This window comes from Corticium candelabrum, chromosome 2 (genome assembly GCF_963422355.1).
Source record: "Corticium candelabrum chromosome 2, ooCorCand1.1, whole genome shotgun sequence".
In the NCBI taxonomy this organism is placed as follows: Eukaryota; Metazoa; Porifera; class Homoscleromorpha; order Homosclerophorida; family Plakinidae; genus Corticium; species Corticium candelabrum.
In genome coordinates, this window is record NC_085086.1 from 1,364,032 (window position 1) to 1,391,357 (window position 27,326).

The 27,326-nt window shown below is 42.3% G+C and overlaps 1 protein-coding gene across 1 annotated transcript; it reads right to left on the reverse strand.

Annotated features, from left to right (window-relative positions):
* LOC134198320 (probable serine/threonine-protein kinase DDB_G0281745) lies at positions 1–27,326 on the reverse strand. The gene is made up of 10 exons (XM_062667689.1): positions 27,228–27,326; positions 27,068–27,166; positions 26,840–26,935; positions 19,309–19,407; positions 9,479–9,568; positions 9,241–9,326; positions 8,837–9,185; positions 3,720–4,215; positions 2,777–3,099; positions 1–701 (listed from the first exon to the last, which is right to left on the reverse strand). The coding sequence occupies exons 1-10, from the start codon at positions 27,324–27,326 to the stop codon at positions 234–236; spliced, it is 2,205 nt and encodes a 734-aa protein (XP_062523673.1). The 3' UTR covers positions 1–233.

The following is a 27,326-nucleotide window of genomic DNA, read 5'->3' on the forward strand; positions in this document are numbered from 1 at the left end:
TTTAATATCAAGTCACGTGACAAAGTGATACATCAAAACTACAAATACATGATAGCAATGTCAAAGTTCGAACTGCACAACATGCTAGTTGTACAATGTCTGATCAATAGCATAACAAAATGCAATACAAAGCTAAGTGCAATACAATGCTAAGTGAATACCTTGTAACAACATATAAATGGTGTCAAGTAACAAACACATGCTTCAATCAAATGTCAACTTCACCAAATGGACTAAACGAGAGTGACATCAGCTATTCCATCCATCTTGCCCTTTACCATTCGTTTAGGAGGACATGCTTTATACTCGTTTGTATCACGAATACGACTAATGATATGACGGGCTTCTGTTGCTGTTGGTCGTGTGGCAGAATCATCTCTCATCAGGTGTTTGCATAGAGCCCGAACATTTATCTGACGGACGAGTAAGACTTGCTCCATTCTTTTTTGACGATTTGGAGGAACAGTAGTGAAGAGCTCACATATGGTCACACCAACACTGTACATGTCAGTTTTCTTGCATTTTGGTAAAGTTGGAACATCAAATCTTTCAGGAGGTGTGTACTGTGGACTGAGCAGACCAACTGAAAGTGAAGCATCTTTAAAACGAGCAGCTCCTAGATCACCCAGTTTGGCTCTCATCGTTGCTGTAACCAGGATGTTCCTTGGACAGATGTCACCGTGAAGAATCTCCTTAGGTTGCTATAACATTACAAAAAAAGTAATTCGAAACAACCAAAGAAAAAAGAAATATATGTATTGATAGAGTCGTCTGAACAGTTGCTTGTTTGTGTGAGTTTCAATAGATAAAATCTCGTGTGAATTTAGAATTAGTCTCACAGATTATATCCAATGGTGTCATTACCAACTGATCAGCCCAATAAATTATGGTCTACCTGTTGGTCTTGTCACGTTACCTTACTGCTTCCTTGTTCATAATCACCAGACTGTCTGTCCTTTCCATTTTGTTTATCATTAAGTCAGTCTTCATAAATTCAAACATATTATAGCCTACAATGTGGTTGTAAAATAACCTGGGGGTCGATCTGTCCGTCTGACGTTTCATTGAACTGCAAATCACTATAGTAAAGTCCACCTACACAGCAATTACAAGCTCCTAAAATTTTCAAGCTACAGCTGCATTAACAAAAAGAAATATTAGTTAGAAAGTGGAGTTCAAGAGTTCGACAGTGAGAAACAGGTAGAAACATGATGATTACAATATCCACAGAAGACGCACTAGAGCCCAACGTGGGCAAGGTAAGGTTGCGATAATCCAATGGAGACTGAAGTCATCAGAGTAAAGGTAGCAAGCTGAGAAAAGCAAATGAAGATGAAGAGGATGACAACAGTAGTTCTGAAAGACCTTCTAGGCCACGTAAACGTGGTCAAAGTAAGGCTGCGATCTAACACCAAAAACTGAAGCCATGCAAGAGAAAATCAGACGAAGACAAATGTGATGACAGCAGAATCCCTGGAAGACGCACTACACCACATGCACGTGGCCAAGGTAAGGCTGCAATACAATCATACATCCAACAGCATCTGACGCCATCGAAGAGGAAAACAGACGTAGACGTGTGCACAGAGTTAGCAAAGTTTGATTATGCTTAAGTAACATCAATGACGAAACGACGACTCGGAAAACAACAACAGCAGAGCGTTAATTCTTTCCAGATAAGGGACCCCAACATCGAACTTGGTATGACGCAACAATTCTTAGTGATATAGTGGCAGAAGCCACCAACGCAGCAAAACGTTCTAAAAACACTCCTAACGAATTTCGTTTAGAGTCTTGAGCTAGATTGGGGATAAGCTTGCCATTTAGTCGATTGCTTGAGCATTGTGACTGTAGACATAAGTTAGATCGAGAAGGTTTTCCTTTGATCACTAGTATATATGAAGGCGGCCATGTCTGGTCTCACGATACTATTGTTGCTAAGTGGTTTGGTTGCCTAAAGGAGCTGGGTACTCCTCATCATACAGAACCAAGAAACAGATACGTACAAACTGATGGAAGACCAGACATTACATTCTACGGCATTGATTCTGGTGTCACCTATGAATGTGATGTTTCTTTGGCTCACCCATGGAGGAAAGACATAGTGCACGGAGCATGCAAAGGCATGCAGACATGCAGCGACAAACGGAAATCAGAAAAATGTTACAAATATTCAAAGGAGATCTTGACAGATGGAACTATAGCTTTAAGGTTGTTCCGCTAGTTATTTAGCATTTCGGCACATGGGGATCACAAGAGCAAAACTTACTGCATGAACTGGGAAGAAAGGCAGGGCTCATTGAAGGAAGACGTGTCGATACAGAGTTTATGTCATATTGGCGACGATGTTTTTGTGTGACTCTCCAAAAATGCAATAGTAAAATTGTCTTGAGAAAAGTGTCTAAGTTGTCAACAAACAGACTAATGGAAGATAACGTAGTTATCAGAGATAGATACATCTAGTGCTTCACACATTGAAATAGTTGAAACTGTTATGAAGCACTCCCTTTAATTATTGAAAATCATGTATTCTAGTGTGTAGAGATGCTGTATTCTAATAAAATAAACTGCCTGCCTTACCTGCCTGTCTGTCTGTCTGCCTGTCTGCCTGCCTGTCTGTCTGTATGTATGTGTGTATGTCTCTATGTCTCTCTGTCTGTCTGCGTTACTGTAGCAATTGAATACCAAATATGCTTCAAGTTTCTTCTGATTGTCACCAAGTATTTCGGTGAATGAGACGCTACAATATCAATCTTTTCTCATTAACTGTTCTTACCATGTTGTGAATATAATCCAGTCCACACAAAAAATCATGTGTCATGTCGACTTTTTCTCGTAGAGTGAGAGGTGCAACATCTCCTTGACATGCATCAATCACAGCAGACATTGAGCCGCTTTGTAATTCCATGATAATCCATGCCTTCTTCTCTTCTAACTCCAGAGTGACACCACAAACAGCAGCAATATTTGGATGATGTATCTTCCATGCTACAGATGCTTCTTGTTGGACAAGATAAATGTTGCGTTGAACAGCAGCCAAATGATCATACAACAGTTTGACAGCAACAGGACAGCCACGCCAATATCCAACACAAACAACTAAATCACAAAACAGTTTCTTAAATGTCTTTCTCACAAGCAATTCTACCCAGGCCAGTGTAGGTCATATCTATTTTTGAAACTGTCAGGTACTTGCAGTCTAAGCCATGCTGAGCGGTGTGGCCTGTCCCACTTTCATTAATAAGCCAGATCAAGCGGACCTTAGCCAGTTGTGTAACGTCATTTCTATGAGTGCCAGCGTAAAATGATGACCATATTCATTTTCCCAAAATTATTGTGCATAGAAAGCATCTAGCAGAAAGTGGTTTACAAATGCTTTGAAATCCAATTAACTGTTGCAAAGAGAATAAAACAAACCTGATTAAATTTATTGTATGACTCAACTATGTGCATTTTAACAAGTGAGATACACATTCACATGTACGTAGAGTTAGGGTGTACTAAATATAAACCCAATGACATAGTAAAGGTACCGTATAAACAAGTACTTGTTCGTGTATGTCAGCTTACTAGCTATGTGCATGTGCTGATTAAAACATCGTATTAGCTTACAGACATTTCATAGAAAGTGAGATGTTTACATAGCAATAAACAGTTGGGAAACAAAAAGCTGATTACAATAAATCAAGAGGCAACCTTGTGATCAAAACGCATCTCACCTCCGTATGATCCACGTCCTAGTTCTGTGCCAGTCAATTGAATGTCATGTGAAGGAATATTGAGAACTTCATTTTCTTGTGCTTGCTGGTATCGTGCAATTGCTGAATCAGCATCTGAAAGCATCTCTACAACGGTAGCCTTTTGTCTCTGTTCTTCATTTAGTAATCGCTGAATATTGTCCTTTTCTTCCCTAATTCGCTCATTTTGTTGTCGAGCTTCATCAAGATCCTTCTGAATGTTGTCTTGCTCCTGTTGTAATCGTTGCCGTAGCTCTTCTTTCTTCCTTCTTTCTTCATCAACTGCGCGTTCTCTCTGCTGTTGCTCATCTCTCAATACCCTCTGTAGAGCTGCTGTGTTTTGTTGTCTGACTTCATCCATTTGCCTATCTTTATCATGCGTCAGTTGTTCCATTTGTTGAATCAGCTGTTGTACTAGCGGCTCATCTACCTTACTCGTTCCCTCTCTTGGAGATTGTTGTATGAGTGAAGGTGTTGTCTGTATAATAAAGCAAGAAAAATTCTTACAATATGGTAAGATATCTAGAGACAGTAAAAATGTACTAAAGTACGTTCAAGCATTGCTTAAGCGTGGGAAAAGTGTCGTATGCAGTTGACAACTGGGGCAGGCATACGTACATAAAATATGACATAATTAGACACATAACAATAAACCACAATGAAGCCAATTTCCTGCTTTTAGAGTTACAGGTGTTACAAAGCGCCAACATACAACGAGAAAACCCGTGCAAACGCGACTTTGTCACAAACGTTTAGTTCTGAGTTGCTCTGAGTCTCGAACCAGTTCCTAGCTTCTAGCGTGTTTTCAATACGCATGACCAGTGTATAAATCTTCGATTCTCCAAATTGCTGATCGTGCAACAGTAGAAATTTCGTCTCCATGCACATCACCAAGAATTGAACTATACGCTGAAGACTCTTCGGAAAGCGAAAAAATCTTTGCGGGAGAGTCAGAGGACGACTATACGCGTTTCCTCTGGAATGTAATCTAATCGAACGGGGTGTGGTGTATTGTAATAAAAGGGAAGGATTTCACATGTCAAATGCAGGAAGTAGCTCGTTTCAGCAAATGGCTAGGCGGTATTACTTTCAACATATCCCTCCTCCTACTCACTTTCTTTCAAATGATATCCATTTCATCTCTCTACGTGCTCTGGATCCCGACATCGCAAAATTTTTCCTTGTTTGAAAGTACCGTAGTAAGCTAGTTACACCGCAAGAACATCCTATTTTATAATTAATACAATACAAACATGGCAAACAAGCACACGTTTCGAAGACTATTAGTATGTACGTAAAGAACTACATGCTGATTCTTCATCATTGACAAATAAGCCATATCAGGCTTACGGTGTAGTGTACATATATATATATATATATATATATATATATATATATATATATATATATGTTTGCTGTTTATTTTGTTCTTGTATCAAAATATACAGCATCAGTTCACGCTTAACACGACGATACACACAAACACATCAAAAATGTTAAGAAATAATATTGTTCCAGTACCCTGCTTCAAATTTACATCACTCGCGGTGCAAAGTAATACAGTTGTATGGCTTTGAAGTGATTATATATAGAAATGAGATATCCGCATTATGTTACTATCTAAATCTTTCCACTCCATAAAGACCATTAATATAAAATTATTAACCCAAAAGGCTCCTTTAGTAAACCTCTTATAAGTAATATACCTCTTTAGATACACATGGTGCCATAGTAACGAGGATTCAAGTTTGGAAGCCCTTTCGGCAGCAATGGGGGAACAACATACCTACTGTATTGCAGTGGCACAAGCACATATCAGTGTACAATTGAAAACTGCAATTAGTGCGGCACGTCTCAAAATTACAGCTATTAAAGCTTCCAAAATTTACTTGGAGCACAAACGGAGCTCTACTAAGAGAGCATCTTTCTTACCAAAGAAGCACCTTTAATGAATGTTCTAGGATATATGCAAGTAACAATGACAAAACATAACTTTCTCCCTTCTGAATTCTTACTTGCTTACATACAAAATGCTTCTCATCTTTCACTATGAGTCTTAGCTTCTTACCCATTCAGGCCCTCTTGCACGCCTGGAGAAGAGAGCCTGGTACACCAGGCGCGGCCCTGGCATGCTTCCCATTATGCCCGGGAAGCACACCCATCCAAGGGGTTAGTAGTCTGGCTCCTCGAGGCTACGGCTGTCACGCCCGAATGTGAGACGCAAATGGGTAAGAAAAAACGATTGCCCTCGCGTGCTGTTCGGGGACAGAGAACATTGGAAAGCGTTCTCTCACCAGCAAAACGTCTGTGTTAATCTGGTGTCGGAAGTCCATCCGTTGCAAATTCAGGTAAAGCGCGTTGGCTTGACTCTGCTGAACCTCTTTAGCTAGCTAAGGCCAGATGTTGATGGCATTCTGTTTGCTCTAGACATTGCAATCGCACAGAACGTCTCCGAGGCCGAACCTGTTCTACAGAACGAGACTCGAAGTAGCGTACCTGATACCGAGTTGGAGTGTGTTTTCCCGGAAGGGTCTGGTAGTGCGTGGGCAGTTCCTGCCATCGTTGGTGCAGCTTGGTACGGTTTCAGTGATAGTGGATTGCCAGTATCGAAGCCGACCGCTCCAGCATTTAATTAAGTTAATTAAGAGTGTTAATACTTTGGCGAATCTGCCAGTTCTTACTCATGATATAAGGTTAGAATTTAGTACTAAAAGTTAAGAATAGATTTGCTTAAGTTGATTGTTCTGCGCTGCTAGTGTCTTATGATATCTAGGTTCCCTCTACTGCCGCTACCGTTGGCCAGGATTTCTTCTATTCTAATTAGCTAATTAATTAATAATTTATTGCAGAAATAGTCAAAATCCTTGATTTAGCGACATTTACGGCATACGTGTAAAATTTCTTTGAGACATACAACAACATAAACTTTCAGTCTCGGAAAGCACCCCCACCGTAGGGCCGGGGCCGCGCCAGTACACGTTGCTTTCGCATGTGTGCATAAATTACTTCGAAGTCGACGTATTGTATGTACGCATGTGGAACCCACGTTGTTTAAAATCTCGAGCTGATATGTAGCGTGCAATGACAGCTAAAAAGCTTCCATGTTCAGCCTGGTGTTCAGTAGTGACTCGTCTTCCTCAGCATCCGTACAGTAGGTCAAAGACCTAGGAAACAGTGTGCGCTTAGCTAGAAGGCGACTCTTCACGTGCACGGCACCGAAAAGGGGTGATACATTGTCTCCGGTCATGTTCTTTGTCCGTCTTCTTCGACTTATATACCAGTCCTGGCTGCCATGTGCTCAATTCTGCTGCAGTCCGAATGCACCGAGCACAGCGCTGGCAGATCTGCGAGGAAGACATTCTTTAGTAAGAATAGAAATTCTGCTGCCATCCATCTCGATAAGCAACCAATGTAAACAGCCTGACCGCAGTATAGTCGGTATACGAGTAGACATCAAGGAACGACAAAATCGACACTCAAAACAGCTGCCACAAAAACAAGATGTAAATTTGTCTCGCAAGAGGGCCTGGGTACAAGGCTACATGAGTCTCTACTACAGTATTTATTCTACTTTTTTTGCTACCCGAGTAATCACTCTTCTACATTCTATAGGCAGTAAAAGATTGAAAATAGTACTGCGGTAGAGTAGAGACGGCAACGTTTTGGCAGCGACCAATAGTGTTTTAAGATGACTATGTATAGGACATGTAGGGATGACAGACAATGTTGAATTGAAAACAATTTCCAGTTTTATGCTATTGTGCTTTAAAAAGTCGACATGTCGTAGACACCAATGAAGAGTTTCCTACTTATCAGGGTAATGCTACACACATAGCAATCAGAAACAGAGACAAAAGTGCGACTATAATATGGCCACATGCCTAGAGCAATTCAATCAGTGCACTCTTGCAATACACATGATAACATTAACATTGGCGTCACGTTATGCCTGACTAAAACAATAACATATTTCTCTACAATCGTACGTGCATTGATAAAAACACAAAAGCTTTGTAGTCTCACATGACAGACTCATATACTCCATTTAGATAAACTAACAGCCAGTCTGAGCAAAGTTGAGAAGCTTTGCAAAAATTTGGTGCCATCGATTTTTTGATACTAAACTATGTCTTATGAAGCAGTTTCTCAAAGCTGAGATAGTTTCATCTCCTTCCTTACTAAAGCCCTGTTCACAGTACGACGCTGGCATGAGCGTCCTGGACGCTGACGATGAGCGAGCGTCAGCGTCACACTGTGAACATGTCAGCGTCCGCGACGTTCGCACGACCCTAGGCGAGCATCCACGACGCTGGAATAGAGAAAAGTTCTATTCGAGCGTCCTAGCCGGAAGTAACCCAGCTTCCGATAGCATCACGTGCTCCGTTTCAACCAATCGAAAGTCAGTCACTGGACGTATCCGGGCTATTCTATTCTTTCACATGGCATCGATAATGGATTCGTCGATAGAAGTTTTCATTCATGATTGAGTGTTTGCGTGGTTTTCCCTGCGCTTGGCAAGTTCAATCAGAGTACTACAAGGAAATAAGGATAAAAGAAAACACTCGATCGAGACTATACGGCGCAGAAGCGCAACAAATACGAAACGTCGTCCATGTCTGTCGCGAGTACATTGTACACACGTGGTTACTTTGCAGCGCCAGACGACTGTCGCAGTGTGTCCTTTGTGCGATAGACGCTCGTCTGACGCAATAATGTAAATGGTACAGCGCCAGAGTCGTCGCTGACGCTCGTGTGAGCGTCCTTGTCAGCGTCCATGACGCTCGCAGTACGCTGTGCCAGCGTCGAACTGTGAACCGGGCCTAAGCCTCATCAACCCAAATCATTCTGGCAAAACTATAGCAATCTGTTTCAGACAGATTATTACACTAGCTATCTCAAGCTAATCTAGTTCCCAAACTTTCATGGATTGCACGCATCCAATTCCTGTATGTCACTCACAAACCGTGAGACTAAGATGCTTGGTCATATGTGGTGCTATAGAAGTTTGCTATATCCCATAGTATTAGACCTACAATGCATGCTAATCTAGCAGCTTAAACAATTCACACACATTCACACACACACGCACACACACGCACAGGTGAAGGTGGAGCCACTCCTTGAGATGGAAGCGAAGAAGCTTGTCCACGAGCTGATGGAGGAGGAGGTACACGATGTGCAATATGCTTTGCTCCACGAGGAGCAGGAGGTAAACCACGTGTTCTTGGAAATGGTGGTGGCGGTGGTGGTGCACTCCGCTTGAGCTGCTTGGTTGCAACTTCAATGCTTCCCTGAGATTGAACAAAATCGTAAATGAACTGAGCTGTCTCTTTATCTTGCAGCTGTTCCTTTGTAACCCCGACTGCACTGAACAAAGCCGACCAAGCAGGATCAATGTTGTTCAAATCAAAACCTTTTTCTGGGTCAAAACCCACATGCTGAACATGACTATAACAACTCACTTCACACATTTGTGTCTTCCAATCATTACAATGTATCTTACACGAAGTTGCTAGGACCTGGAACGTTGCTCTTTGACATCCTTTTTCGATGACCTTTCCCTACTCTTACGGTACTGCCATACTTGACCTTCACAATAGCAAATATATTTTGGTTGCTGCATTCACAAACCCTCGCACACGCACGCACACGCATGCACACATACTCATACACGCACGCACACAAACAAACACACACACACACACACACACGCACGCACACAAACACACACACGCACATACTCTCACACAATCTACAGCAAGAGAGTTTATTGCATCTGCAGCATCTTTGCTATTCCATCCCTCTGCCACTTGCAGTGCAGTTTCTCCATCCTGTCAAACACACACAAATATGCAACTATACGTGTAACACCTTCCTTTATAGACACATCAAACTACACGTTACTAAAATTTGATGTACAATCCACAAGTTTATGGTTATACGTTTCTGTTCTCCAGCTAAAATACTGACTGCAGATCAAACAAGATAAAAAAGATAACACAACCTTTTGCAAAACAAAAAGAATCAAATAGAAATCAGTTTACAGCACAAGTACAAGATAAAACAGAAGGAAAAATCTACAAGCTGAAATACAAAAAGAAAAACAAACAGACACACAGAAAACAGAGATGCCAAAGCAACCACTAATAACAGCAACAATACAAAACTATTTATGTGATAAATTATAACAAAGTAGGGCAAAACTTTTGCAGACAAGTACTCATTTACAATTAAATTCACAATTCTTCAACAATTAAATTCCTACTTCACTCCTATACAAGCAGCCATATTCATTATAAACAAAAGGAGATAAGTAGGGATTTAATTGTAGGAGATTGGTTTCAGATGTAAGTTATGAGTACAAACTTGTCGGCAAAAGTTTCGACACCTATCTTTTCAAGTACCAGCTTAAAGTAAGCGGTCATCTTTTTGTTTCTATTTATTACATAAATAATTTTGTGTTCTTGTTCCTGTCCTTATAAAGAAACATTGTTACAACTCATAACATACCGTATTACCGCGTATAGCTCCCCATGCTCATATAATGCTTCATGGTGACCCTATATCAAAATACTAATTCATCATGCTCGATTAGTGTACCACTGGGTAGGATTCAAACCCAGTTATATGCATGGGCGTCGTCTATCAATGTGTACATTTGAGATGAAAGGAATACTCAGATAGAACCACTGAGTGACAATGAAGATTACACGTACCGGGATAACGACTCAAGTAAAAGCGAAAGAAGACATAACACAAGTAATTCTGGAAGATTAGAGTATTATGGTAATTAGTTTGTGTTGTTTGTGTGGTGTGATGGTATGCAAATAAAAATTGAAACGGTCCTTGTGTTTGCAAAATAGTAATGGCTCATGCTAAAAATAATTCCCTATGTTCAGAAAAATAAAAATAGTACCCAGGGGCGGTATTGGAGGTAATCGAGGTCTTCCTGGGATAGATCATGTTAGGAGCTACGGATGCTAATGAATTGACACCACAAGAAAGCCCATCTCGTGCCCGTTCCGCCTATAGTATTTGAAAAGCTATTAGCATAAACATCTACCCGCAAATATATTATTTAGCCTACATGGTTTCTGTAATGAGCTACTATGGGTGGCTCTAAAAGAGGATTGCTAAAGTGCGCACTTTGAGGGCGGTTTAGTCTTCAACTAATGAATAACGTCGACATCCCATACTTGATCATGTGGTTTTCTTCATTGCATGCAGCAGTGTCGTGAGGGGAAACGTCCGTCAGTGGAGCTGATTGTAGTCTTGAGAGCCTCGGAATTCTTCTAATACAATCTCCCTTGTTTTAACGTAGTGGATGCAAGACTAGCGCGTATTCGTAGAAGGCCTCGTTGAATGAAACAGCGAGCAAGGTGTTGCTTTAATGGATTGAAGAATTCTGCGGCCCGTTGCTGCTGCATGACGTTACGGTGTGTTTCATTTGACATATACAGGCAGGACTGCTCTACTACACACGTGGCTAGTATGAGGAAACCGGTAGAATGCGCCTATTAGATCTTGCCTAGTCTACTAGATGTATGTAGCCATCTTCGCTTCTCCTTTTCGTCATCTGGACAGCAGGGAATTCACGCGATTTCTATAAATCATTGTAGGAGTGCTACTAATATGTCTGATCGCGTCTACGTTTTCGCTGAACTTATAATGTAATCAATCAGACGCGTGCAGGCGCGTGCGCTATTCTGTAAATGTAGACCGATTTGGTTGCTACGAGCAAATAACGATAGGTAAGTTATGGGTTGAAGCACCACGTCAAATCAGCAATATATATTCTTTTCTCCTGTCGACTCTAGAAGAGCTAGCATTTGCCGCCACAGAAAAACCAGACAAATACAACAGACAATGTAAGTATTGCATGAGTCCTTGCGCTGGCGACTTCGTTGGACAAGAGGGCATGTTCGATTGTCTAGACAATGTCTAGATGCAGCAACATGCTAGAAAGTTCCTACGAAGTGTAAAGTTTGCTACTTCAAACTACAGGCGTGGCAATAGCGCACGTTAGTAATCGCCCTCTTCTGGGGCGATTCTAGTCTAACACCAGAGCCGATGCAAGAAGTTATAATGTGGGAAAATATGCGCGTGAGCTAGCAAACGGCTTTGGAAAACTGGCGAGCCGTCACTGTCACTGTCTGTAGTTGATTTCTTGTCTTTTTTAGTTTGAATAAAGTACGAGTAACCTCAGTGTAAACAGAATGTCGAAAAATGGAGATACTAACAGTTGATAAATAATTTTGTAAAGTGATCATGGGATTATTGGTCAGCAACTAGTCTCGCGTAGCCAGACCCCTTTCCGCGCGTCATACTTCCAGGCGAAACGAAGTTTCAGTGAGGAAGGCGAGATCCTGTCAGTCTTCAGGCACCTGCACGCAGCCACAGCGAAAATTAATTCCACTAAAACTGGCAAGTCGATCGGAACTCAGCTTTCGTGAGTAGGCTTAACCAATCGGCGAGTGTTTCAGGTACCTATACTAACACGTACGGAATGAATGGAGAAACGAAGATCGTGTGAGCGTCTTCGAGAATGGCGAAGATCCCACGAAATTGGCAAGTCAGCACGTGCATACACAAAAGCGGCTACTGTATGGGAGTAAGACAATGTAATCTGCTTACACCACAGACGCGACAAAGCACAACACAACCCGCCAGTAGTGTAGTCGCCGGCGAGTAATACCAGCTGACCGCCACGCATTTTCGCATCTTCTTTTGGGGGTGCTCAGCCCCTCGAATGTGCGAAAACGCAAGGCGGTCAGCTGGTATTACAATAGCGCAAAAAACAAAACGCAACCATTCGACCCACAACCTTTCTACTAAAATCTCTTTAATACAAACCACTATTTTTTCCACTACCACCCACCGTCTTTCAACAAAATAGCAAAATATCGACCAAATGGGCTGTGCCAGTGTGGATCGGGTGGTATCATTTTCCACCTGCTATCGAATTGTTGCAACGATGATGCCACCACGTCGAAAGGTGTCGACGAAGCGATTGTATGTAGACCTATATATAGAAGTCGAGAAGAACCAAACGCTACCATTGCCAACGATGCAACCACATTCAAAGGTATCGAAGAGACAACCCTATGTAGGCCTATGTATACTGGGCGAAAATAACCAAACGGTAGCATGTCCAACGATTCAACCCAGACTCTGGTCCAAAACATCTTGCCGATATGGGTCGTTGCAGCAGGAAATGGATCGCCGAGCACCTTCTCGTGGAGAACGCGTACAAGAACTATGTCCTCTGACACATATCCAAGGTCAACAGTCCTGACGCGAATCGCGGGCCCCACACCTCCAACCTCTCGTAGAACTGCCGATGTTGGTCGACGATATGTACATGTTCGTGTACATTCGTCTGGACGATGTGGTCCACATATCTGAAAAATCTCGTGTACGACTGGCCAGGGTGGGTCTGCACAGAACCTCATGGGAAAGATTCGAACGGCCCTTCGAGACACCTTGGGTACCACACGACACACCGAGGTACGTATCCTGCACACACTGCTACTCAAAAGAGAGACAACTTCCAAGATACGACGCACCATATCCAAGATTGAAAGAGAAACAAACTCGGTCGCGTGCAAATGCGGAAGAAACTATTTCGAGGCTCCGAGCCGTACGGAGTGTTTGTGGCAAAGATCGACGTCTCCTATGTTTCGATGGGAGAACTCCAACTGGCGTTGCCCCAGATAGAACGGAGTCTGCTTGCCTTTGGCTATGGCCTCTACAGCATTGACTACACCCAGCACTTCTCCGGAGTTCTCGGTCGAAAGACCTTGCTGGAATACCTGTGTGAGACCAACCAATTCCGCGACAACGAAGATCCTACGACGCGTTGCAGGAAGGAACCCCCACCATCCTGGACCATACCAGCAGTGTAGGGAAGTACGTATGTGCGTGGATGCACAGCTGTCCCGATGGATACACAACAAGGAAAAATGGTACAACAAGATCGTTGCCCAATTCGAAGCGGTAAAGGTCCAGGCATCTTTGGATGGCAAGTTGTGCGAGTTTGTGGACTGTCCTAGTCCCCATCTGTGCAAAACAATTCCTGCACCATGATGTACAAGAACGTGGGTGAACGCGGATCGAGGTCTCCCCGTATACATGTCGGTGTCGAAAACTGTCCAAAACGACAGTCCGTCCACCCATGTCTATTCGTGGTGAAATCTCCAGAACAACAATGAAGAAATCTGGCTTCCAGATTGGATCGGTGCATGGTCATAGACCATCGGTCGATGGGGGAGATTGTCGTCGCGTGGTACGCCCACATAAAAACTGAAAGGGTGTCAGGCATCCGTGTAAGTAGTGGAGATGGGAGTTCTCAAATAGCGTTTTCAACAATAACCTTTTGTATTAAAGAGATCTAGAAAAACGCCTCTCTCTCTCTCGCTTGGGATTGCGTGCAAACAATGATAATCAAATGTATTTTTGCGCCGAAAGGTTCCGAACGAGAGGTTGTCAAATATTTTTGTCCATTCTGTTGGCGTCTAAGATGCACGCACCCGAGACGTAAAGAGAACTGCGCACTATTAGACAAACAGCATCTATATTATGTAGCCACAGAATCATACGAGCGCGTGTGGTGTGCTCTATAGAGTAAAGTTGTGCCATACTAGACAAATAGCTTCTACAGTACACAGCCACAGAATTGTGTGCCTCATCTGTAGAGAAAAATTGCGCTCTATTAGAGAAATATATCTACAGTATAATATAACTTCAGAATAGTCTGTACCGTGCATGACCGATTTAATGCGAACACAGGTCTTACCCCAAACCCGTTCTTTCAACAACAAAATTCCTGCGACAGCAGGACAAGAACATCGGACTCAAGGGATACTTTCGCCTAAATAAGCAGAGCTTGTAGAGCTTATTTTCAAAGCCCAAGACTCAGAGAAGGAAAAAAGGATACAACGCGCCACCCAAACTGGACGCTATCCAGGTTTGCGCGGTGTCGTGCACAACCCAGAGCAGCATCGTTCCGAGCTACAAAACATTCGCGAACAAGCCAACGCTTTCCTGCGAGCCAAGAAGATGGTAAAAGAGGTCCAAAATCCTCAGTGTAGTCTAGCCACTCTCGAGAGGTTTCAAAGCCAGATGTTTCGTGAAACTCAGGCGACACACATCGTAAGGGAAGGAGTCGCCATAGTTGAAAACAAGGAACAGCGAACAAGAAAGGACGATCAAAGGACGTAGCAAGCAGACATTCACATTCCGCGGTAAGGTAAGATGTGCCCTAACCGACAGAATGATAAAAAAGTCGGCAGACCGCGTGCAACGTCATTCTACCTTAGGTATCTCTACACCTACAAGTTTAGAAATATCGAGACCGGAGAAATGAGCAATTTCCACACATACGCACAAGGCAGCCCAAGAATGATTGGCATGACAAAAGCCAGCGTATGGATAACCAAGCAAGAAGAAATTAGCCACTCCCAGGACAACCTAGACCGCCCCAGCAGCAAGTGGGAGTTTGTACGGTTTATCGAAGTCCAGCTGACCGCCATTAGGAGCAAAGAAGCTCTGGTGGGCACCGGACTTCTACCCGACTGGCTACGGCGCAAGAGGATACTGATCGATCTGGACACATTCAAGGATAACTTGTGTCTATTTCGGTGTTTTGCCGTACACCAAGGCATCCAACCACATCGCAACACTCACAAAGCCAGAGAGCTAGCCACAGCGTTCTACGATATCCATGTTAGGGACATAAGACCAACCTGGATAAGACCGCTGACATCGAGAAACGATTCTAACTGGGTATCCGTGTATACAAGCCAACCCAATATGTCAAGGGAGTCGATGCCAGAAATGGACCTCTCTAAAGTTTGACTCGACAACCAGCCAAATATCCCAATATCATGACCATTGGTATGTTCAAGGAGTACGCCTTCTATATCAAAGATATCAAGAAGGTCACCAACCTCTACATCTGTGGTCATTGTTCCCAATCCTTCACCCAAGGTGTTACTCAAGTCAACTGTCCAGGTGACCCAGTAGAAGTACCATATTTGGCCTACAAGAAAGGATTCTACCAAATCCGCAACGTGAGCAAAGTCGCCATCCGCTGACTAGAATACGAAAGCCAGCAGCGTGGCGTTCACATCCACCACGCCAAATGCCGATAAGGTGGTGAGCGTAGGATCAAGGGCTCTCCCGTCGACGGTATGGCCGGTCGAACTGTGTTTCAGTTTCACGGCTGTCACTGACACGAGTGTCCAAAGTGGAACCCAACCAAAACAGCCTGTACGAAGCCACCCTCAAGCGAGATCAAACTATCCGAGACGCCAGCATCGATCTCGTGGTCATGTGGGAGTGTGACCCATGTAGGCCCCGCCCCAGAATCCAAAAACGAAGACTATCCACACACCATTGTGTACGACTTCAAAGCCCATCTCAACAAGAGAAATGCCCGCTACCTCAAAACCTTCTTCACCTTCGACACAGGGCACACCCCAATTTCGGTCTCCCTCGGTGATACACTAAACCCTTTCACACAAGTATGCAACGCCGTTCCTAAGCAACTCGTTGCAGACTTTGTCGACAAGCTGCGTAGACGAGGAAATCTGATACGAAACGCTATCTTCCGGATGATCTGGAGTATCTCCCAAACAAGCAAAAGAAACGGATCTAAGAGTGGTGCGACCAAATGCCGGTGCTGGGATTAAATTCGGCTAAGTAAAATTAAAACCTCATCAAAGAGCCCTTTGTAAACAAGATCACCGACAATGCTAAGAAAATCAAGGTAGCCCTTCTTGGCTACCTCCATATATATCTCCAGTTCCTACTTCGAGACACCAACATCACAAAGAACCCAACCTCGTGGCTCCCAAGAAGGAGGCCTACGACGTGCTGAAAGGTGCAGTCGTCAGTCTACCAAACAACCGGGGAAATTAAGTTCGCGAGATGTCCCGGATAATGTGAACATCTGTAGGACGTATCGATAGCTTGCACGACAACCTCGAAACATCCGCGCACAGTCTAGCAAGTCTTTGAACTCAGCTTGTCTTACAAGACAGCGTTGATAACTGATATTCTCTGTTTTCTTGCGTGCTTTTCAAACCCTAGAGAGATCTAGATACGCTTGTAGGAAGCCGAGCAAAACGGTCAAATATGACGATCGTCTGCCGGTAGCTTCGGCTATTTGTATTTCGCCCAACTTATAGAGTGGAGCGAATTCAACCTACTTGGTTCTTGGATGTGCCTGCACTATTACTTTCTTCAGAACTTCTTGTCAAGGTGAAATCTTTTCTTGTTTGGAGGTGCAGGACGAGGACAAAGTGACGAAGATCATGGCGGTTTCCGGTAATTTGACTCGCGATGTAGTAGTACAAGGTGGGTGTTATTGGCATTTGTTGTAAAGCATGTGCAAGACTGTCATTAGGACATACATTTTGATGAGGAAACGGTTGCGTTGGGGCTTGCTGGGTATGAGTTTTCGTGAGCTAATAGAACGTACTTTGTTGTGAGCGGTCAAAGTAAGCGACATTCTTTTGCTCCCTACATTTTTCCCAACTGATTTTCGTCTCTTTATCTGCATGAACGCAGAGTAGAAGAGTTGCTTCGGTCGCGTGTGCACTTCCCTAAGCTGTCAGGTCCTCCCAGCACCATGCAAATGACCGCCGTATCAAGACTATCCAGCAGGACTCATAACAGATGGCAGCCAGATTTGGGCGTGACTTGTGGTGTTAGGGCGGTGCTGCTATGCGCCATCTAGATATTGCATGTGTTTTCGCGAATTAGTAGACAATCGTTCGGACAATATGTGTAACATACGTGTAGAGGCTCTAACTTGAAGATGTTTAGCCGTGTAATGTGTACACTGCAGTAATACACGTAATACACATAGTGACTTCAAAGCAATACATGCATGTGCACAGTATTGCGGTATACAGTGTGTAACACCATAGTAATTACGTAATTAAGTGTATTGCTACGTTACATGAAAATAGTAACTCTTAATTAACTAAGTGTGTAGGAAGATGGTTCAAAATGTCTGAAAAAATAATTTGGCTCATTCCTACTAGAAATTTCTCAGATCTCTCTCTGTGTGTATGTAAGTGAAGCCACAATAGTCAAGAAGTGCTTCTTGTTGTCACTGGGTGCTAACTGGCAGCTTTCCCTGCTCTTACACAGATCAATATCTCTTCTATGCTATGGCCATCTGCATGCTGTAAGTACAACTGCGTATCGTACTTGTTTGTTGCAAAATAGCGGTTTGCTCATACTGTACATGTCTTACTGACGTACGTAGCTAGTCTAGGCCAAACGTACGTACCATCGACATCCATGTTTGTGTGACTGGTTGAAAACCTCTAGCACAGAACCCTTGGTATATCTGGAAGCAGTTGGTACGAAGTATTTGCACTTACACGTTGCAATACTTCTGTGAGGAAGTCTTGTATGTGTCCCTTCTTGAGTTTGCGGCCTAAGAGGCAGTCACAACAACTGGGACACTGGAGCCCCATGTGCCAGTCAGATATACTGAGGGCTTCTGTTCGACTGCAGCTACAATGTAGGGCAAAGCTCTGCCATGATAGGAATACGTGTGCGTGGTTGAACTCGAGATAGCTCTGTTATACTGGTTGCACTGTATGAGTATACGGGACCTGTTCGAACATAAATTCTATGGTTGTTTGGTAGACTGTCGTAGGCAGGCTAAGTCTCGTCTTCACGAATATCACAAAGCTGGAGTAACACGCATTCGATCACATCAATACGACAATGCACGCCTCCGTCAAAAGGTTATGGGCTAGGACGCCAAAGGTCTACAACTTTGGACAATGGCCAAGCACATGCCCTGCGGACCAGGAGTTTTTCGGCACTACAACAATCCCCAAGCCGATGCCCAAACCCTCATCCAAGACATTGTCCAAACCACTGGTCAAACCACCGATAAGTAGTTTGGGTTGCAGAGATCGACATCCGTGTCCCTCCCAATCTCCGCGATAAGTTCGCGCCAAACCAACAGTAAAAAATCATGGTTCCAGCGTATGCACGCGAGATAACATAAAAATAGTGGGATTTTATGAAAGCATTTTAAGCTATGCTATCCCAAGTTATAATAAAAATTGTAATTAATATTAACTACCAGTGGCATCCCTACTTAGGGACTCGCACTCCCCGATAACAACGAAACAAATAAACAAAAACCAGCCAGGCAGATAAGACAAACAAACAGATAGACACAAACACAACAGAAATAGAAAAGCAGGCTATAGCTAAAACTTAGACCAGCAATCAAACAAAACCACAAATAGACTGTTCAACCACACAAAATCAGCAAACAACAAACAGATAAACATACGAGAAATACAAATTCATATCCACTGTACTATAATATAAAATTAAACAAATAACTAATTCAATAAACACAAAACAATTTAGATTTATTTTATAAATATCGTTCAAATATTGATTTTCATAATCAACTGGATTAAGAGTCTAAATACAATTAGAATTCATGTTTTATTGTCATGCTCAATCATCAGTTCACAATACAGTGATTACAAATATTATCATTCACATTCACATCAACATGTCTTACAATGTCTTCTATACTGATATCACATCCATTCGCTAACAGAACACGAACAACGTTGGAGTGATTGTTGCGTGCAGCATGATGCAATGCTGTCCATTTAGCCTACAATAATAGATAAATTAATAAGAAAAATAAGAAGATAATTACAAGTAATTAGACAAACGGACAGACAAACAGATTAGCTTGTCTAAAGAATTGCTGTTTTATGTTATCCGTCAATCGCCAGAAGGTTCTGGCTGTGGTATATTAAGATGGCACTTATAGCATTTGAAATCTCTGATGAATTAAGATTGATCGTATAGCTGATCTCCTTCATTTTTCTTGTTCTAATATTGCTATTGGTGCTCTGCCAACTACAAAGTTATCTGCACGTTTGATCACCGTACTAACGCAAAATGGGGACGTCCGGCCCATTGCGATTGGAGAGTGTCTTCGTCGTATCACTGCTAGAGCAGTATGCCTTCAACAAACAGAGATTTTGAAAGACAGTTTAGACCTATTAAACATGAAGTGTCTACTAAATGTGGTCCACAGTTGCTTTACCAGCACAGAATCAAACACAGACTGGGCGATTTAGAATCTGATGTGAGAAACGCGTTCAATTCCATTGATAGAAGTCATGTCCTTTACAAAGCGCCATCTTCATTTTCCAGCATTTCCAACAACGTCAGGTAGATGTATGATGGCGTTAGCTCTTTAGTATTTTGGTTCTAGTGATAGTCCTGCGATCTATTCCATCTGAAGTAAAAGTTAACCAAAGTGACCCTCTGGGACCTGCTCTTTTTCCCTGGGCTATTCACCCTATCCTCAACAACTTACAGGATTATAATACAGAGATCACAGCTCTTGCTTATCCGGATGACCTTTAATTTTTTGGGTAATCCCAACAATGCTTTAATAGCACTAACCAGCTTGAAAGAGTCATTCTCTTCAGTTGGCTTAAAAATAGCTGATAACAAATGTGAGTTGTATAGTCAAAACAATACAAATATCTTAAACGTCTGTTCATGACGTGAATACCTACCGTGTTACCCCACATTTAGCTGCAGAGCGAATTAGAACATTTTTACTATGTTTGTACAGTGTGGTTAGGGTATAGGGTATGTAGCAGCCAAGGAATTGAATTATTCCATGTAGGATAGCAAACAAAGGAAAACATGACTGACCCTTACAGTTCTGATGAAATTTTGCATGAATTCTAACTGACACGCATGAGAGCAGTTGCCAATGGCCGTGTTCACACTAGGGTTTAGAAATGGGTTTGCTACTGCTTAGTATAACCAATTACATCAGGTCAGTTTACAATAGGAATATGGATTAGAGCAGTGCTAGCCTAGCCCTTCCGAAATGTAGGGTTAGCGCTGGGTTTAGCTGGAGTTAGCGCTTGTCAAACATTCCAGTATATTCATATTGCGTACCACAGCAATGAATCAAAGAAGAGTGCTCTACTTTCTGTTGGTTTGGCAGTTTTTTCTTAAGCAAAGTGAATCTGCAGCACGACTTGCAAACTGTGTGTGAAAGACGTTGTCGCATGCGTAGATTCAGGCAGCAGCTGCTGTTCTATCACACGCATGTGGTCCCTACACCTAGAGAAGGCACTCGAAGACGGAAAGCGGTCGGAAGACGTTTCAAAATTTGCGCGGGATTTGAGTAGTGTAGCTCGAGTACATGATACAATCAGTTGCAGTCCGCTGGAGATCACACAGCCTATTATGACTAATTTAGAGGGTGCTGGACAAGTTCGAGCTCAACATGTGAGAACACACACACCTTGAGCAGGATGTAATGATATAATTAGCGCAAACCCGAGTTTTCAAGCCCTAGTGTGAAAACGGCCACTAAAAATTTATCAGTGGAGGACGCACCCAAATCAGAATCAGACATATGAGTATCAGTGATGTCTTCTTTCGTCTGCAATCCTTCAGGGAATTCCATGGCTTCTACCCTATTTCCTAACTACACTGTACAAAAGTACATAGTACCAAATGTTCTAATAAGAGCCCTGCAGCTAAATGTGCAGTAATATGGTATCAGAGGGGATGATCATTATTGGTATACCAATCTGCTAGGATTCGTATCAATCATCATCTCGCTGTAACATTGTTGAATCAGGCACCCCTTTGTGTAGCCAGTCAGAATCTAGATGACTTGCAAAGCTCACTCTTGTTGCTCAGCTACTGCCATGTGCCCATGTAAGCCTAACCATTCGAGTAGGACGATATCACCGGATGTGCTACAACCGGTCAGCTGCTATTGTCATGATATCCAAAAAAGAGATTTAGCACAAATGGCGTGGAGACAAGCTATACCGTTTTAATCAGCCTTGGCGGATTTGGGGTGAATCTACTGCATCTACTTTATCAAATGCTTTCATTGCTTCTTTGGCCCATTCCATTTTAGAACTACCCTTACGTTATCATAGCTATTTGCATGATGCGTGTCAATCACTGATGAAGTCTTCATCTGGATCTCTTGGTGAAGCTCTGGTGGAACACAAGAAAATTAAAAAACCGTTGAATTTCTTGCAGGAAAATTTAAAATCACTACTATTTTGGAAGAAGCTGCTGCTGGTCGTGTTCAGCTATAGTTTGTGGGCCAATCGCAAATAAGGTCTCAGAAATTAAATACCGTCCGTGCACCCTTTGGTAAACGAATTATTGGCACTTGGAGCTTGTCGTAGGACACTAGAAGTTTGAGAATACCTATGTTTGGAGACAAAATACGTGTCCGATCACCTACAACAAGACCATTTTGCTAATTAGCCGCGCAGCAATGAACTAAAACCGCGAGGCGTAACGCACGTTAAACAAGTTGAGGCAAAATCTTAATCTTCTGATGGTGTCTGCTAACTGTACGTTACTGTGAAGCTCCCGACACGTTATCTTTTGCAAATAAGTGATAAATATTGCTGTTTAAAGTCTAATTAAAACATTAGTTCAAAGTTATGACGTCAACATGTGTTACAACAGTATTTAGACGATTGAGTAGTAATTAGATAGTCTGTGATTTGTTGTTTTATTGACACTTTAGACTGTGATGACTGTCACTAGACATTCTAGTATGTAGAGAACCTTAGGCGACGTTGCGTTGCGTTGAATTCACCAAAGTCCTAGAGTTCAGCATCTAACAGGTTATGGGACCAGCGCGTTTCCACTGTGCCTACACGAGAGGGCAGTCACAGTATCACTGGACGCATGGCCATGGCAGAGTCAGAAGATGACAAATAGTCCATTGATAAACTGGGGACCTCCAACTGGTCAAAGTGGAAGTTTCAAATGAAGCATTTGCTCCTGGCAAAGGGACTCTGGGGATTTGTAGATGTGACAGAAGTACTTTCAGGAGATGTTAATGCTGCACAGTAGACTGAGTTCAACAAAAGAGCACAGAAGGCGTTATCGTCCATAGTAATGACAGTCGGGGCTCCTCCACTCTATCTTATCACATCCTATGAAACAGCAAAGGAAGCTTGGGACGCATTGAAAGACCATTTTGAGCGAGATATCTTTGCTAATAAGCTATTGCTGCTGAAACGCTAGTTTATAATAAAAATGAGTAAAGTCACCCCTGTTGAGAAACACCTGAAGTAAATGAAAGAGCTTACTGACAAGTGGGCGGCAATTGGGGCGCCGGTGTCAGTAGAGGATCAAGTTGTGACTCTTTTGGATAGTCTACCTCAAAGCTACTCATCCCTAGTGACTGCCTTAGAAGCTCGAGAAAATGTGACATTGAGTTACGTCCAGCAGTCCTTGACACATGAAGAGCAAAGTTCAAAGGAGAGTTCAAACAAAGCTCTGGATTCGGATCAGCTCAGGATTCATCTGCACTAGTGGGCAGGCAAAGACGTGAGAATTTTCAACGGAGAAACTGAACTTGTTACAGTTGTGGAGAAGAGGGACACTTTCAGAGAAATTGTCAACTTGCACAGGGAACAAACCATAAAGTAAAATTTTCAGACATAAAATCTGAGTGGTCAATAGATGACACAAAAGCGTTCACCATATCGGAAGTCAGTAAATCTAGTTCCATGTAGATTGTGGACTCTTGTGCTTTTCAAGTTATATTATAACTTCAAGAGAATTTTTGACTGATTACGAACCGTTTTCAGTACCGCAAAGTGTTTGTCTACGAGATGGAAGCACAGTAGAAGCGATTTGAGTTGAGAAGGTAAACCTATGCATGAGGTTCAAGGTTAGTGAACCTAAGAAAGCTATCGTCTGTAATGTTCTCCTTGTTCCAAGGCTAACAACAATTTGTTCTCAGTGAGGGTAGCAGCATCAAGAGGGAATACAATTAAATTTGGTCATACCAAATGCTGGATTCGTGGGAAGCAAGGCCAATGACTAGGTATAAAAACACTTATAGATAAACTATACCAACTGGACTGTGTAGCGCTTGTTCCAGAACCTGAAAGCACGTCTCTCTCAACCCACACAGGACAAAATAGTAGTGCTGATTTATGGTATAAAAAGATGGGTCATGTCAACAAGCAGATAATTCGGAAACTTGCAGATGGAAATGTGGCTATAGGAGTTACAATATCCAAGGCATCGACCCTCAAATTCTGTGAAAACTGCGTGGAAGACAAGATGCAGAGGAAGCCCTTTAAGCCAGTGGGAAAGATTCGCTCTACTCAAAGACTGCAACGCATACACAGTGATGTGTGTGGACCGATGCCCACAGAGTCGATTGGAGGTCATAAGTACTTTGTGACGGTTATCGATGACTACTCAAGATGCTGCAAAGTTTTTTACTTGCTGCGGAACAAATCACAAGTACTGGAAAGATTCAAGGAATTTGAAGCACTTGTTACCAATGAGTGTGGCAATAAGATTGGAGCGCTCAGATCAGACAACGGGGGTGAATACATCTCTAAAGATTTTGAAGATTACTTGAAGATTACTTGAAGACAAAGGGAATTCAACATGAACTAACAGTACCCTATACACGTCAACCGAATAGAACAGCTAAGAGAATAAACTTTGCTAGAAGTTGCCAGATGTATGGTGGCTCAAGCTGGACAGGGTGATCCGTATTAGGCCGAAGCAGTTGTAACCACTGCTTACCTCAGGAATAGAACGCCTACTCAAGCCTTTGGCAACAAAATAGCACCACCTGAGCGGTAGTATAGAAAGAAGCCGGACCTGAGCCATTTGAGAGTCTTCTTTGGTTGTACTGCACATGCCCATGTTCCAGCCGCACAAAGGGACAAATTGAAGAAAACAGCACAAAACCTCAGATTTGTTGGATACTGATCAAGATCAAAAGGATACGGACTAATCAATGACTCTTCCTTTAAAGTTTCATTAGAAGAGATGTTGTCTTCAATGAGTCAGACTTTGAATCAATTATCAAACGCAGTCAAGTTTCTGAGATGTTTGTCCCTAGTGAGGGAGGTGACAACCAACAAGAAGAAAATATACCTGATGACAGAAGCATTCATCCTTTTTCACAAAGGGAACGAGCACTCCCACGCAAACATGCAGATGAATTTGCAAATGCTGTTTGTGTTGCACATAAACCAACCACGATTGAAAAAGCACTATCTGGTCATAATTCTGAAGGCTGGAGATTGGCTGGCAATGCTGAATATCAATCATTAATGGAGAAAGAAACATGGGATCTAGTGGACCTACCAAGTGGCCGAACAGCAATTGGATGCAAGCGGATTTTCATGGCTAAACAAGGACTGAACGGTGAAGTAGAACGGCTTAAAGCCAGGCTTGTGGCAAAAGGTTACTCCCAGAATTATATGGAGTAGACTAGGATGAAACTTATGCACCGGTGGTTCGGTACTCATCTATCAGAGTGCTACTCGCTTTTGCCGTGAGAAATGACATGTTGGTACACCAAATGCATGTTGTGACAGCATTTCTAAACGGACACCTAGAAGAAGAGATCTGTATGGAACAACCATCTAACTATAAGATAAAAGGCAAAGAAAATCTAGTTTGCAGACTAAAATGTCAATATATGGCCTAAAGCAGTCTCCAAGGTGTTGGAACACTGTTCTCAACTTTCTTGAAACAGGTGGGTTTTGTTCAAAATGATGCTGATTCATGTGTATTCGCTCAAACAACCGAGAATAGCCTCACTATCACTATACAGTTTATGTGGATAATCTTATCATCAAACACTAGAATGATGGAAGTGAAGAAGTGCCTAGAGACACGGTTCAAGATGAAACAATTGGATAGAATACGCTACTGTTTTGGCATTTTTATTGATTATGACCAAGACAAGAAATGTAAGTTATTGTATCAGAAGCACTATACTTTCTATGCTAGAGAAGTATGGCTTAGCGCAAGCGAAGGTAGTTAACATACCATCAGATGTGGATGTTGTTCTAAAAAAAGAGGATGGATCCAGTAGAGTAGTTGACTCTGCACCTTATCAATCACTAGTGGGAAGTACACTCTACTGTGCAATTGCTACTTGATCAGACATTGCTCAAAAGCGCTGTTGGAAGTGTAGCCAAATTTAACTCCAATCCAAAGGAAAGCATTACACACCAGCTAAGAGAATCCTAAGATACCTGAAAGGTACATCTAATCTTGAAGAACAGGTTGGCTACTCAAATGCAAACAAGGCTGGAGGTACAGATGACAGGCAATCAACCAGTGGAATCATATTTATGATGTCAGGAGGACCCGTGTCTTGGTCGAGCAAGAAACAAACTGTAGTTGCACTGTCTACTTCAGAAGCGGAGTATGTTACCATGAGTCTAGCTGCACAGGAGGCAATTTGGCTACAACGACTACTTGATGGATTACAGAAGATTCTATAGGTATGGTTTACAAGAACACTCAATCTTCAAATTAGGTGGGAGTGTTAGAACAGTATAGTAATTAGACGATTAAGTAGTAATTAGATACTTTGTGTTTGTTATGTTATTGATACTTTAGACTGTAATGACTGTCACTAGACATTCTAGTATGTAGAGCACTTTTGGTGACGTTGCGTTGTGTTGAATTCACGAAAGTCTTAGACTTCAGCATCTAACAACATGTACATGCAGGACGTGAGAAATTGTACTTTGACCTTAAATGTTGTTGAACAGTATTACGCTACACTACACTGACGTACTGCAAATGTAGTAGTAGTAGTGAACTTTATATGAGGTTGAACTAGTTAGTCTATAGAGAGCTTGTACGTTTACAAATACACTCGAATGCGATTCTTGCATTGATCATGACAGCCTATCTACGAGCAGGTCTTTGGACGATAACTTTGATGATCTCGCAGGTCTTTACTCTGGAGTTACTGCTCCCTGTAGGGTAGAATACGACGTAGCTCTTAAATACCGGCTTGCAGCAGCGCCAAGGTGAGGCCTAGCTAAAAAGCTAACGATGACGTAGACTTTTGTGTGTTACAGAGCCAGTAAAGTTGAAAACGTTTACCCGTGTTGCAGTTACCAAGAGTGAAAGGCAATCGTTCTCCAGCAATGTATTCAATATTAATACATTTATTAGTAGTACATAACATCTCATACATCACATCAATACAGACAAAAACAGAAACAAATACAAACACTCACCTCATCCTTTTGATTAACATCAGCATTAGCTGATAATAACATAAGAATTAGGGAATCATAACCATAATCTGCTGCTCTCATCAAAGCAGTCCAACCCTGCAATAACAATAATTGTGTTTTATTATTATTTTGTATTTAATGTAATATCCGCCTATCACAAATCTCATTACATCATTGAAATATCATTCTATTTATTCATACGTTCGTTCACTCACTCGCAACACTTACATCATGATTAGCTTTGTTCACATTTGGTCTATTCTCTAGCAACAATTGAACAATGGAATTGCAGCCATTCCCACAAGCTATCATTAGTATAGGGGATCCCTACAATAGAGTGAGTTGTTACCAAAAAACAATAAGACGAGTCACTCAGTCAATAACATACCTTGTCAGTACACGCATCTGGCGAGGCTCCTGCCTCTAAAAGTCTTTGAACCTCACTAACATTGTTCCTCCTCACTGCTGCCACTAACTCCCTATTCAT

Coding starts and splice junctions, on each gene's coding strand:
- LOC134198320 (XM_062667689.1), bottom strand. CDS start 27,326: ATGAATAGGGAGTTAGTGGCAGCAGTGAGGAGGAACAATGTTAGTGAG. Junction 9,186..9,240: donor CCAGGTCCTAGCAACTTCGT/GTAAGATACATT, acceptor GAGTTGTTATAG/TCATGTTCAGCATGTGGGTT. Junction 3,100..3,719: donor AGGACGTGGATCATACGGAG/GTGAGATGCGTT, acceptor TTTGTGATTTAG/TTGTTTGTGTTGGATATTGG.